The 13067-nt window shown below is 37.5% G+C and overlaps 1 protein-coding gene across 3 annotated transcripts in view; it reads left to right on the forward strand.

The window, feature by feature from the left end:
• EXOC2 (exocyst complex component 2) overlaps positions 1–12687 on the forward strand; it is a 152910-nt gene extending 140223 nt beyond the window's left edge. The window contains exons 22-23 of one of the 3 annotated variants that reach the window (XM_015562069.1): positions 2922–3063; positions 12515–12687. In XM_015562069.1, the coding sequence (XP_015417555.1) occupies positions 2922–3063; positions 12515–12678 (306 nt within the window). In that variant the 3' untranslated portion in view covers positions 12679–12687. Of the gene's footprint in view, positions 1–2921; positions 3064–10508; positions 10635–11809; positions 12224–12514 lie in introns of those variants that run through there. The other 2 variants (XM_015562073.1, XM_015562076.1) reach the window with 2 other exon arrangements.
• The last annotated feature ends 380 nt before the right edge of the window (positions 12688–13067 follow it).

Consider the following 13067-nt stretch of genomic DNA (forward strand, 5'->3'; position numbering starts at 1 on the left):
ATCAACAGCTATGGCTGATCTTCAGCCCTGCCCTAAGGGGCCCCGTGTCTCAGTGTCCTGCTAATTGCTGCATGCATCTTTGAGAGAAAGCCGTCCTCGAGTTCCGAGTTCTGCCCGCTGCCAGACAGTCCAGTTTCTACCTGTATGAGTCTGGGTCCCCAGAGACTCACCCGAAACTGGAGTTCAGAGCAGTCGGGGGCTTGTGACTCCCTTCCAATTCAAAAAGACAGCGCATCCATAGTTGCCAGCCCTTGCCGCATGCACCTCCGTACCTCTGCACTGCTGCACCTCCTCCGAATCTCAGTGTGCTTTTCTCTTTCCTTCTAGTTGTAGAATTTCCACTCAGCCAGCCTTCCTGTGGTTCTGGATGATGTAGGTTTGTCTTTTAGTTGTATTTTTGAATGTGTTGTGGGAGGCACCAATTTCCGGAGTTTATCTATGCCGCCATCTTGGTTTTCCTTGCTTACAATATTCTTGACAGTTTTTTATATCATGGTTTTGCTGGCCTCATCAAAAAAAATAGGAAACATTCTCAGGGTCTGGTCTATTGTGAAATTTGCATGTGATAATTTCTTCCTTAAATGCTTGGTAGAATTCACCAGTGAAACATCTGGTCCTGAAGTTCTCATATGAGAGCATCCTATATAATAAAAGGGTAATATGCAAATTGACCCTAAGGGTGGAATGACCTGGAATGACCAGTTGCTATGATGTGCACTGACCACCAGAAGGCAGACACTCAATGCAGACGGTGACCCCTGGTGGTCAGTGTGCTCCCACAGGGGGACCTCTGCTCAGCCACAAGCTGGGCTGATCGCTGCTAGCGCAGCGGTGGTGGCGGGAACCTCTCCCGCCTCCTCGGCAGCTCTAAAGATGTCCAGCTGACAGTTTAGATCTGCTCCCTGCGGGGAACAGACCTAAGCCATCAGTCAGACATCCCTCAAGTGCTCCCAGGCTGCCAGAGGGATATCTGACTGCCAGCTAGTCCCCATCCTCCAGGGAGTGGGCCTAAGCTGGCAGGTGAACATCCCCTGAGTGGTCCCAGACTGCGAGAGGGACTCCCGGAGTGCACAAATTTTCATGCACCGGGCCTCTAGTTTGAAATAATGGACTCTATTAGAGTATATAGGACTACTTGTGCCATTTTTAGAAGATTGTGTTTTTCAGGAGTTTGTCAGTTTCCTCTGTGTTAACAGATTACATAAAACTATAATATCCCTTTCAAAGCCTATTTTTGGCATTATTGGTTTTCTCATATTAATCTTTTTAAAAATTTAATTGATTTCTGGTCTTATCTTTAATTATTACTTATACTTTTTTGAGTTCAATTTTCTCTTTCTAGCTATTGAAGGTAAAAGATAAAAATTTTAATTTTGAATTTTTTTCTTTTAAATCTTTCTGAGGGATGTTTTTGGCAATAAAACCCATTGCTTTACCTCGTCACACAGATTTTGATATGTTGTATTTTCATTGTCATTGTCGCTTCTTATTAATATTTCCTTTTTGGATGCCTCTCCTCTTTCAAGAATTAGCACTTGTATCATTCCCAGAATATCTCCAATCATCATTTAAGTTTATGTTTCTAAATATTAGAGAAAAAGAAGGATGAAGGAGGCTGGAAGGGAGCTCAGGGTTCATTCCCTACTACTTTTCCTCAATTGTTCATCCTTCTCAGTCTGATATATTTGCTTTTGGGTGAGAGCCCTTTCTTAGGTTACATGGGTGATATATTCTTTAAATCTTCACATATTCAAAAATAAGTTCCTTGGACTCTGTTAATGATGTCTTGGCTAAATATAGGAATCTTGGGTTGCATTTCTTTTATTCCTGTAGATATTATTCCAGTGATTTCAGGTTCCAGTATTGCATCTGAGAAAAGCCGATAACAGACTGATTTTTTTCTCTTGTAAGTAAATTATTTGTTTTAACCTGGAAGTCTAAAAGAGTTTCTCTTTTTATTATTTTAGAAAATTGGTACTTTTAATAGTATTTGCCTAGCTGTGTCTTTACAGTCTAGCGTGGAAGTCAGCAAGCCTATTCAGATAATTATTACCTCTTCTCTAACTGCTCATAGTTCTCTTTCTTTCTTTCTTTCTTTCTTTTTTTGTATATTAGAGCTCTTGGATCTATCATCTAAGTCTCTTCCTTCATAATATCCACCTCTTTACATTTTTACTCTATGCTTTGAAGTACTTAATTGCACTTAATTTCAATCTTAGTAGTGACCAGCAATTTCATCAATTAATCTAGTCAGTTGTTAGCTGATGAAATCATGTATTTTATCTTCATGAAGTCTTTTTTTATATTATACTTTAACCTCCTTAAGGGTTTTCAGTATTTTTCTAAGTTCAAGTGGTTGCTTTTCTCTCCTACAGCTGAATTCCCTGCTTGGCAGATACCTCATTTATAGCTGCAAGACTCACTAGCTGTGTGCTTGTTTTTCAACATTAACTTCTTGAAGTTCAGGTGTGTTCTTGGAGAGAAGCTTGTTTTTGTGGGTCAATGGTGTGGAAGCAGCTAGACCACCAGTCCACTGAAGAGGAACCTAGGCCCAGACTCCTCACTTTCCACCCTTAGTGCTCCACGCACCCACTGTAACTGCTTGGCCTCTTGGGTACCAGTGAGACTTGGCACAGACTGGACGGATGCTCACTAACCTCCTCGCCCTGCTCAACTCCCAGTACACGTGGGCTGGACATTCTGTAAAAGACCTGTAGTCCACACATGGGGATTCATTCTTATTTTATTGAATAGTCGTGCTAAGCGTGATCTTTATTACTGAACATTAATAAAATAAAGATGTGATTTTTTTAGGAAAATTGATAAGTACTTTTAAAATATGCTGAAGTAATTTTAAATTTACATTATTTCCTTTTTTTCCACCCTCAAATGACAACTTATAATTACTCTTTATTATTTAGGTTAGCATGGCCTCATTGAAAGAATTAGACCAAAGACTGTTTGAAAATTACATTGAGTTGAAAGCAGATCCCATTGTTGGCTCCTTAGAACCTGGAATTTATGCAGGCTATTTTGATTGGAAAGACTGCCTGCCTCCAACAGGTAAATGGTTTCAAGTTATCCTAGTTCTCTAAAAATAGTCTAATCTATCTAGAGTAATAAAGATGGATATGCTCTTTATCAATTAAAATATGCTTAAAATGCTTTTGTTTAAATTCACATTTCTTATATTTACTAAAGGATTATAGTATGATTATAACTTTTTATTAGCTCCAGTGGTTCTCAACCTTCTGGCCCTTTAAATACAGTTCCCCATGTTGTGACCCAACCATAAAATTATTTTCGTTGCTACTTCATAACTGTAATGTTGCTACTGTTATGAATCGTAATGTAAATATCTGATATGCAGGATGGTCTTAGGCAACCCCTGTGAAAGGGTCGTTTGACCGCCAAAGGGGTCGCGACCCACAGGTTGAGAACCATTGGCTTAAACCCATTTCTTGATAGTTTGGAATTTATTACATTTTTTAGTTAATAATACTTAATGACTTATTTATTTTTAAATTCCAGAGAATAATTAATTAAACCTTATATTATTTGATCATTTTTAGTAATGCATACTTGCTTCTTATGATACTGCTTTATTACATAGATATAATAGACTTCAATAGTTATGCAATGATTTTGTGACCATCATCAAAAAATTTAGTTAAGAAATCTGGGCACTTCTACATAAGACCTAATTATTGGTACTAAAAGGTGAAGGATAGAAGGAAAATGTGTAGGAGTGAGATTAGCAAAAAAGGGGACTGCAAGAGAATAATTGACACAGTTTCAGTATTATCTTTGTTATATCAAATGAAAGTCACATCCCTTTACCATATATACTTTAAAAATAACTATTGTTTCCCTCGCCAGTGTGGCTTAGTTGTTTGGAGCATTGTCCCATGCACCATAAGGTGGTGGGTTCAGTGCCTGGTTGGGGTACATACGGGTGGCAATCCATCAATGTTTCCCTCTCTCCCTCTTTCTTTCTCCCTTTCTCTAAGTAGGATGTGGTGGTGCTGGGGTTCAGAGTTCAAATCCAGCAGGCCCTACCTAAAAGCGCTATGTTGTTAGGGTAGACAAAGAGCCCATTAACCTCCATTAAAAACCTACTAAGAAAAAGACAGATAACCTGGTAGAAGAAAAACTACAAATCATGAAATTCACAAAAGAACTAAAATGGCCAACACACTACTCCAAGAATGCAAATTAAAATTGCATTACATTGTCATTTTTAAAAACTCTCCAGTTGGCAAATGTTAAAAAACTTGATAATAGCTGCTTTTTGGCAAAAGCACCAAGAACTATGCCGAAACTGGTTTGGCTCAGTGGATAGAGCGTCGGCCTGCGGACTGAAAGGGCCCAGGTTCGATTCCGGTCAAGGGCATGTACCTTGGTTGCGGGCACATCCCCAGTAGGAGGTGTGCAGGAGGGGGCTGATCGATTTTTCTTTCTCATCGATGTTTCTAACTCTCTGTCTCTCTCCCTTCCTTTCTGTAAAAAAGCAATAAAATATATTTTTTTAAAAAAAGCACCAAGAACTAAACTATCCCATCATCTTTCTAGGAGTGTAAATGGGCACAACTGTACACAAATACATACACATATGTGCATGCATGTATATGCTTATATAATTTACTTAAAAACTCTAAGAATTTATCTTAAGAAAAATATCAGACAAGTAAGCAAAGAAATATGTACAGTGATGTTTATTGAAGCATTGTTTTATATAAACAAAATCTAAAATACTACCTAAATGCTCATTAGTTAATGTGTTAAACAAATTATTATATATCTATTAAATACTATGCAGCCTTTACAGTGGATGAGATGGACACACACTCCTTTATAATTCCTGAGATTGATACACACACACACACACAGAAATATTATTTATATATTTCTAGACAAATGCATTTATTATCCTCTCATTTTTAAAAAAAGAATATATAATTTACAATGTATACAATTCCATAGAGTCATCATACTTATGAAAAAATGGTGCATTTATCACTAACTTATTTTCTTCATACACACACACTTGATTTGACAGTTCAAAAATGACACCAGATAATCTAAGTTTCAGTAAGTCACTTGACTGTTTTTCCTGATATGCTTTTGGAATTGGCATTGCTGGAATAATTACAGCCAGAGTATCTTAATGTTAGTCATAGGGAAGTCTCTAGTTATTGCAAGATTTTTTTTAACAATGTTTAACATTTTATTAGTTATTTGAAAATGGAGGAGTAAAAACTGTAGCCAAATTTATGAAGATAAATCTAGTAAGGTTAGCTTATCTAGCCCCATTTTATACTTACATTATACTTACAGAGTTTCTGTGATGCTTTTGTATAAGCCTGTGATGGAATATTCTAAAATTAGTGACAGAATTTAGCATTCTTTGTTAATTAGTACTACCACTGAATCAAAAATAGAAACTTCAGAGGAATTCTGGTCTCCAGAAAGGCTGGAAGAACCTGTATCAGGAAGGCTAACCCTTCCATAGTTAAAAATTCAAGTACTAGAGAGCCCTAAAAAGTAAACAGAAACTGGAAGGAATGCTTCAACCTTTGAAGGAGGTGAACCTGGACTGGCCCAAATCTGTCTGTATATAGCTATCACCTTATGGCTCCCTCTAGTCTGCAGGAGCTGGTGATTACTACTCCAGCAGAAAGTCACAGACTTGTGCTGTAAGGAATGCTGGCCAAAGAAAGTAACAGTAGGGGAAACTTACATCTAAAGGAAGAAATGAAACCACCTGAAATTGTGAATATGTGGGTAAATATAAAAGGTAAACTTCGTTATTTTTGATTTCTAGTTTCTTTTAAAAGAATCATTTGTTTGATGTGAGAAAAATCCCTAAAATTTACTAAATTAAATTCACACGAAAAACCTTTCTTTGTAGAGAACTCCAAGTCCAGAAAGTTTTATTAGTGAATTCTATGAAACATTTAAGGAAAATTAATACCAGTTTTACACAAACTTTATCAGAAAACCTTTTTTTTTAGGACCCTCCAAGTTCAGATAGTTTTACTCATAAATTTTATGAAGCATTTAAGGAATATATACCAATTTTACACAAACTGTCAGAAAATATAGGAGAAAGAAACACATTCAGTCTCATTTTATAAAGCCTGCATAGCCCCAAACCAAAAATCTGACAAGAGCATTACAAGGAGAGAAAATTACAGCCTAGTGAATCTAATAAAGCAATATTATCTGTACTGTACTCCATATACATTATGACCAAGTAAGGTTTATCTCAGGCATGCACAGTTAGTGAAACATTTGAAAATCAGTCACTATATTAACAACCTTATAGTCATCTTAGTAAGTTCAGAGACATCACCTTACAAAATTCAACATTCATTCATGAGAAAATAATACAAAAAAAGTGTTTTCACTCCAAGACATTATTTATGTAGATAGTCGTAAAGAATCTACCAAACTACTCGCGGAATCAATTATATTTATAATACAACAGCAAAAATTGGAAAATAAGCTCATAAGAATTTCATTTGCATTAAAACATACACAATTAGGAATAAAGAGACATTTAAGACTTATTTACTGGAAATTACTGCTGAATGAAATTAAATGGGGATAAGCCATGTTTTTCTATTCAAAGTCTTGATATTGTTAAGAATATTGAAACTTCCTAGAATATCACTTCTCCCAAATTGATCCATAGATTCAGTACATTCACAATTAAAACCTCAACAAGATTTTTTATAGAAATTGCAAGATGATTGTAAAATCTGTTTAGAAAAGTTTAAGGAATTTATATATCTAAAACAATCTTAAAGAATAGGAAGTTGTCATACATTAATTGACTTCAAGACTTTAAAGCTACTGGAATAATTGATAATATGGTATTAGCATAAGGATAAACAAATAGATCCATAAAACAGAATAGAAAATATTAAATAGACCCATGCAAGCATAGTTGATTTTTGACAAAGACACCAAGACATTCCCATGGGGAAAGGAAGTCTTTTCAATAGGTATACTGGAATAAATATCTATACTAATGAAGGGTAATATGCTATTTAGACCAGATGTCTTCCGGACGTCCATCCGGACAAAGCCACAGCGGCTACAAGGGCTAAGGGCCTGCGGCCCAGGAGAGGGAGAAAAGCCAACTGCCCCACAGTGCTGGGCACCAGCGCCTGCGGCTGCGGCCTGGGAGAGGGAGAAAAGCTGTCTGCCCCGTGGTCTCGGGTGGCTGCGGCTGCGGTCGGGTGAAGCTGCCCACTCATGGTCCCAGGAGCCTGTGGCCTACCCAGGAAAAGCCACCCACCCATGGTCCCCCGTAGCTGCAGCTGGCCCAGGTGCCTGCTGCCGGCCAGAGGGAGGGAAGCCCGGTTCCTGGGTGCCAGCGGCTGGCCAGAGGAAGGAATCCTGGGTCCCGGGGGCGGGGCTGAGGTAGAGTCGATTAGGGGCGATCAGGCCAGCAGGGGAGCAGTTAGGAGCGATCAGGCAGACAGGCGAGTGGTTAGGAGCTAGCGGTCCTGGATTGGGCCTAAACCAGCAGTCGGACATCCTCTGCGGGATCCAGATTGGAGAGGGTGCAGGCCGGGCTGAGGAACACCCCCCCACACACACACAAATTTTGTGCACGGGGCCTCTAGTATAAATATATGAACAATCCTTTCACAAAAGAAGATACATAAATGGCCAATAAATGAATGGCATACAACATTATCATTGGGGAATGCAAGTATAAACATAATGAGATACTACTTCAAACCTAGTACAATAGCTAAAATTAAAGAGACTGACAATACTGTTACATGTTGGCAAGGATATGGAGCAACTGGAACTCATACATTGCTTTTATCAATGTGGATAGATCTCAAAAACATCATGTTTAAGTGAAGAAGCCAAATGCAAAAGGACATCATGTGGGAAGAGTTGATTCCATTTAAGTGAACTTCAGGCCTAGGCTCACTTATCGGCTCTGACAGAAACCAGAATGGTTACTGCCTGTGGGGATGCACGAAATTCATGCAAGGGGCTCAGTCCACACAGTCCCTTGCAGCCCTGGCTTCGTCCAGAAGGTCGTCTGGATAGTCATCCGGAAAGTCGTCTGGTGGTTGTTCTGCTGTTTGGTCTAATTAGCATATTAGCTCTTTATTATATAGGGTATCCATTTATTTTTAAAAGATGTATCTGCTTGGCTGATTAAAGTCCACTGAGTTATGGGTGAAAAACAACTTTTGTACTGTTTGACTAATCATCTATTTTTTTCTATTAAATTATCCTTCTTTTTTTGCATTTACCTAAGGAAAATATATTTCCACTGCCATGTGAAGAGTATTTTGATTGGTTATTGTATGTGGGTTGTTGTTGTTGTTGTTTTTTTCCAGCACTTTTCTCCTAATACTATTTTGTGATTTTTAACTAGATTGTTGTATTTCAGTAAGCTATTGAATTTATTTCTGCATGAAGAACTCTGGAGTGGTGGGTTGCTTGCCATTTATATTGTTAAATTGGCACCTCCTATTTAAACATTCATCTCATCAGTTGTTAAACTTTACTCATTGGGAAATCTTTTTCTGAAATTTTTTGGGGAGTTGACTAAGGTCATTATCAGTTCTGATACGGGGTCTATGAAAAGATATTGCTATATTGCTTTGTGGATCATCCTCATTGATTAGTAGTCATGTTTGGTATTAGAGAAGGATGAAAAAAAGGAACTCTCACCCCACCAATATCTCAACCTAAACAGAAGGAAAGACAGGAAAACACTATTTGAATTTTTGGGAATGGGGAATCAAGGAATAACAGCTCTCTTCTCTCCCACATTTCAAACCAATTGAAGAATAAGACAGTAGAGTTTGGCAGATGAAGAAACTCGTATAGAGAATATAGTTTAGATGTAAGAACCAGATGGACTTCCTAGCCTCCAGCCTCCACCTTGAAACAATCCACCAAAGGGAAAGGCTGAGACTGCAGAGCAAATATAACTTCCTGGGTTACTCCCTCACATGGCTTCTGGTTGAAGAGGGAGGAAGAAAGAGACAAAACTCCCATGCTTAGGAGTTTAATAGACTCACTCAAACCAACCAAAAGATGGATTAATGTCCATGCTCCACACATTGGGAGGTTCCACATCTGTAGGAGAGGAGTAGGAAGTGAGACAAGGAGCTAAGAGTGTTGGGGGAGGAGGGAAGAGAAAGGGAGAACCCCACTCACAGAAACCAAAGGAAGGGGAAGATACTGTTCTTTTATTAAAAACCAAACATACAAGATATAGCTAGCTCTAGGTATGCAGGCAAAGATATGAACTGATTTCAGCAAATAAAATAGTTGTGCATTTCATTAATATAAAAGAAGCAAGAATTATTTCAGAATCTACATATTAATACCTATTACAAATGAAATATCTCTGCCAACAGTTTAAGGATTAGTTATAAAGACATTTTGTACAATAATAAATTCACACTGAAGTGTTTTTCACTCTCTAGCCAACTTCCGGTTGGCTAGATGGAATACAACTGCCAGTACCTCCCTCACTGCTGGTTCCTTCTCAGTTTGCCTGTGACTTTTAACTGCATGTATACCCACGGTTCCTTCCTTGGCCTGTCCAGGGCTGATTGCACCTGCTTCCCAGTCCCATCCCTGCTACTCTCTTAGAGGCTGCATGCCATCAGCTCTCTTCTCTTTCTCCAGGCCTTTGACAGTGTTTCTCTGTGTCCATAGCTTCTAAATGGTGCCTGCCTTTTGGCAATAGATTTATTCAACCCGTTGATTGATTAATGAGAAACACTTTGAGATAAGTTTCTCCTGCCAGAGATGATTAGGAAAAATAAACATCAACTAAAATACCAATTTACAGTTTATTTTTTTAAAGTAAAATATCTGTTCAACAGAACATCAGATTGCATTATCCTTTTTTAATCTATAATGTCAAAGGAGAGAACTTTGGTCCATTAAATATAAGATAGCACTTATCAAAAATAACATGTGAATTACCATCCCATATAATAAAAGGTTAACATGCAAATCGACCAAATGGCAGAACGACCAGTCGCTATGACGTGCAGTGCCTACCAGGGGGTAGATGCTCAACACAGGAGCTGCCCCCTGGTGGTCATTGTACTCTCACAGGGGGAGTGCTGCTCAGCCAAAAGCTGGGCTCTCCAGTGGGCTCATGGCTAGCAAGCGCAGCAGCGCTAAAGACCCCTCGGAGGACTGTGAGAGGATATAGGCCGGGCTGAGGGACCGCCCCCAGTGCACGAATGTTGTGCACCAGGCCTCTAGTTTATAAATAATTAGAATATTACAGAATAAATATAGTGCCAATATCTGATAAATGTAATTTCACTTTCCAAAATTATTCTGAAGACTGTCTGAGTCTGGCAGAATTTTGTGGATATCATATTCCTGGACATTTCTTGTGCTATTTCTTGGACATTTAAACATCTGTTCTCTGACTTTGGAACATGAATGGTAACACTCAGTGAAGTGGCTGTTTCTCTATCTCCCATCTTCCACAGGCTTTCTTCATTCTAGTCATGGAGTAGCGTGACTTCTGCTTTTGATCAAAACAGATGCCAAATGAGTGAACTTCATCTCCAAAGAGAGAAGTCTCAGTCAATAATCTTTTCCTGCACTGAATTCTGGAAAAAAAAAATAGTTTTTATTAATTTCTTGGACTATTTATTAATTTTATTTAAAAATTTTTGTGAAGCCCTAGCCAATTTGGCATGGTAATTAGAGCATCAGCCCACAGACTGAAGGGTTGTGGGTTCAATTCCGGTCAAGGACACAAATCCCAGTTACAGGCTCAATCCCCAGTCCTGGTCAGGGCGAGTGTGGGAGGCAACCAGTCGATGTGTCTCTCTCACGTAGATGTTTCTTTCTCTCTGTCTCTCCCCGTCCCTTACACTCTCTTAAAAAAATAAAAAAATAAATAGAAAAATTTATTAAATAAATAAAATAAAAAGTATTGTGAAGTAGGTTTTAATGAACTTGTATTTGATATGTTTGTAAGAGAAAAGCAATTTTACAATTTCTAAAATAGTATAGTCATCTTTTTTAAAATCACAGTTTTATTATTTAGTCTCACTCCCCCCCCAGACATTTTCTCCTTTTTTATAAGCAATTTAATTTATTAGAATTAATGCTGTAAAACCATTGTACAGTGCTTTGGACATTTGGTTATAATTTCTTTGTCAAGCATTTTTCAGTAAAGTTGATTTTTGGCTCTAATGGTTTTCAATGTGAAATTTATTAACTTTGAGATGACCTGTGGCCTACATATTTTCTTCAGTGCATGCCTTATCTGTTAAAGTACTTATTTTATTATGGATTAAACTGATAGCTGTAAATTATACTATTGGGCATTGGTAAACTAACATATTGTTGTGCAAATAAAGAGTTGAAGTCAGTTATACACTTTTATTTTGGACATTTTCTGACATATCAAAATAGAACAGTAAACAAATCCTGATTGACCTATTGGCCAGCTTCAACAGTTATGAGCTCATAACCAATCTTGTTTTATCTGTGCCCCATCTCCTCCCCACTACCTCTGGGATACATTGTTTTGAAATAAATCCCAGACATTAGATCATTTCATCCCTACACAGATCAGATAAGAGCTAATTTTTTAAAAACATAACCACAATACCTTTATCAGATCTGGAAAAAATTCCTTAATTTCATCAAATATCCCATCAATGTTCAAAATTCTCATAAAAGCTTTTTATATAGCTTATTCAAATTAGGATTTAACCAAGGTCTACATGCTACTTTTGTTTGATATGTATCTTATTTTTATTATTTTTCTCTCTAGGAACTCCCCCCCCCCCCCCAGCTTATTTGTTGACTAAACAGGTTGTTTGTTCTGTAGATATTTTCACTTTCTGGACTTTTCAGATTGCTTCTTCATGGTGTCATTTAAACATGTTCCTCTGTCTTTTATGTTTCCTATAAATGTGTGATTAATAAAGAAGCTTTATCAGTTTTAGGGTTTGATTTTGTTTTAATTTTGTTTACTACCACCAGAGATACGTAGTATTTGGCTGCCTCTCATTTTTGATGTTAAGATTGAAATTGGATATAAATGGTATCAGCTTGATTAACCCTTTAAAGTTTATCATAACCTTTCATCCAATGGTCATAGTACTATATGGAATTGTTGCCATGATCTATTCCTTTTTAGGGATTGCAAACTAATGATTGTTAGCTGGAACATTAAGTAAAAAAATTTTTTTTTAAATTGTCAACTATTTGGGTACTACAGGAAAGGCAGGATATATGCTTGATTCCTAGGAGTTTTCAGAATGAGTTGGTTGCCTCATTTTTTTAAAGGTGATCAACAAGATATTTATTTTGTATTATCTTCATTAACTCATGATTTAAGCATACGTAATGAGTTTCAATTCATTATAGCAGTTGTTATTTTTTAATGATCACATTCTACCCTCTCTGGTGGGGAATTTTGTTCTATGGTTCCTGGCTGCTGGAGTCTCAGCCTGTAATATGACCCTTCTCTCAGGTGTGCTGAAGTGTTCTGTGTGCACTGTGTGCCTGCTTGTGCCAGGCTTGGAATCGGCCACCAGAAGGGAAGGAAATAATATGAAAAAACTTCCTCTCAACTTTCTATTAACTTTTTTCACACTTTGTCTCCATCCTCCCTATGTACCCCTGACTTTTTTGTAATCTCTCTCTCATTAAATCTCTTCTAAAAGTCTGTTCTATTATTGGACAAGCAGTGTTAAGAGCAATCACATATATTCCAACAATGTCATCATTTCAGTTAAAGGCAACCAGCTAAGCCCATTCCTTAACATTACAGTTCCTGCCAACCTGGTAGTGGAAGGTCAGATCCCTTCTACAGTATTCTCTTATGGTTAGTAAGGCATTAAAAAAAAAAAAAAAAAAAAAAAAAAAAAAAAAAAAAAAAAAAAAAAAAAAAAAAAAAAACTGTGTGTAGGTTCTGTATGTGGAACTTCTGTTTCTGGCTCTATGGAAAGTATTAGGGGTTTGTTTTCCTGACTTACCTGATTTTGTCTAATTATAGACCTAAGAGTCTTTTTCTACAACTCATT

The sequence above is a fragment of the Myotis davidii genome, unplaced genomic scaffold, assembly GCF_000327345.1.
Source record: "Myotis davidii unplaced genomic scaffold, ASM32734v1 scaffold871, whole genome shotgun sequence".
NCBI lineage: Eukaryota > Metazoa > Chordata > Mammalia > Chiroptera > Vespertilionidae > Myotis > Myotis davidii.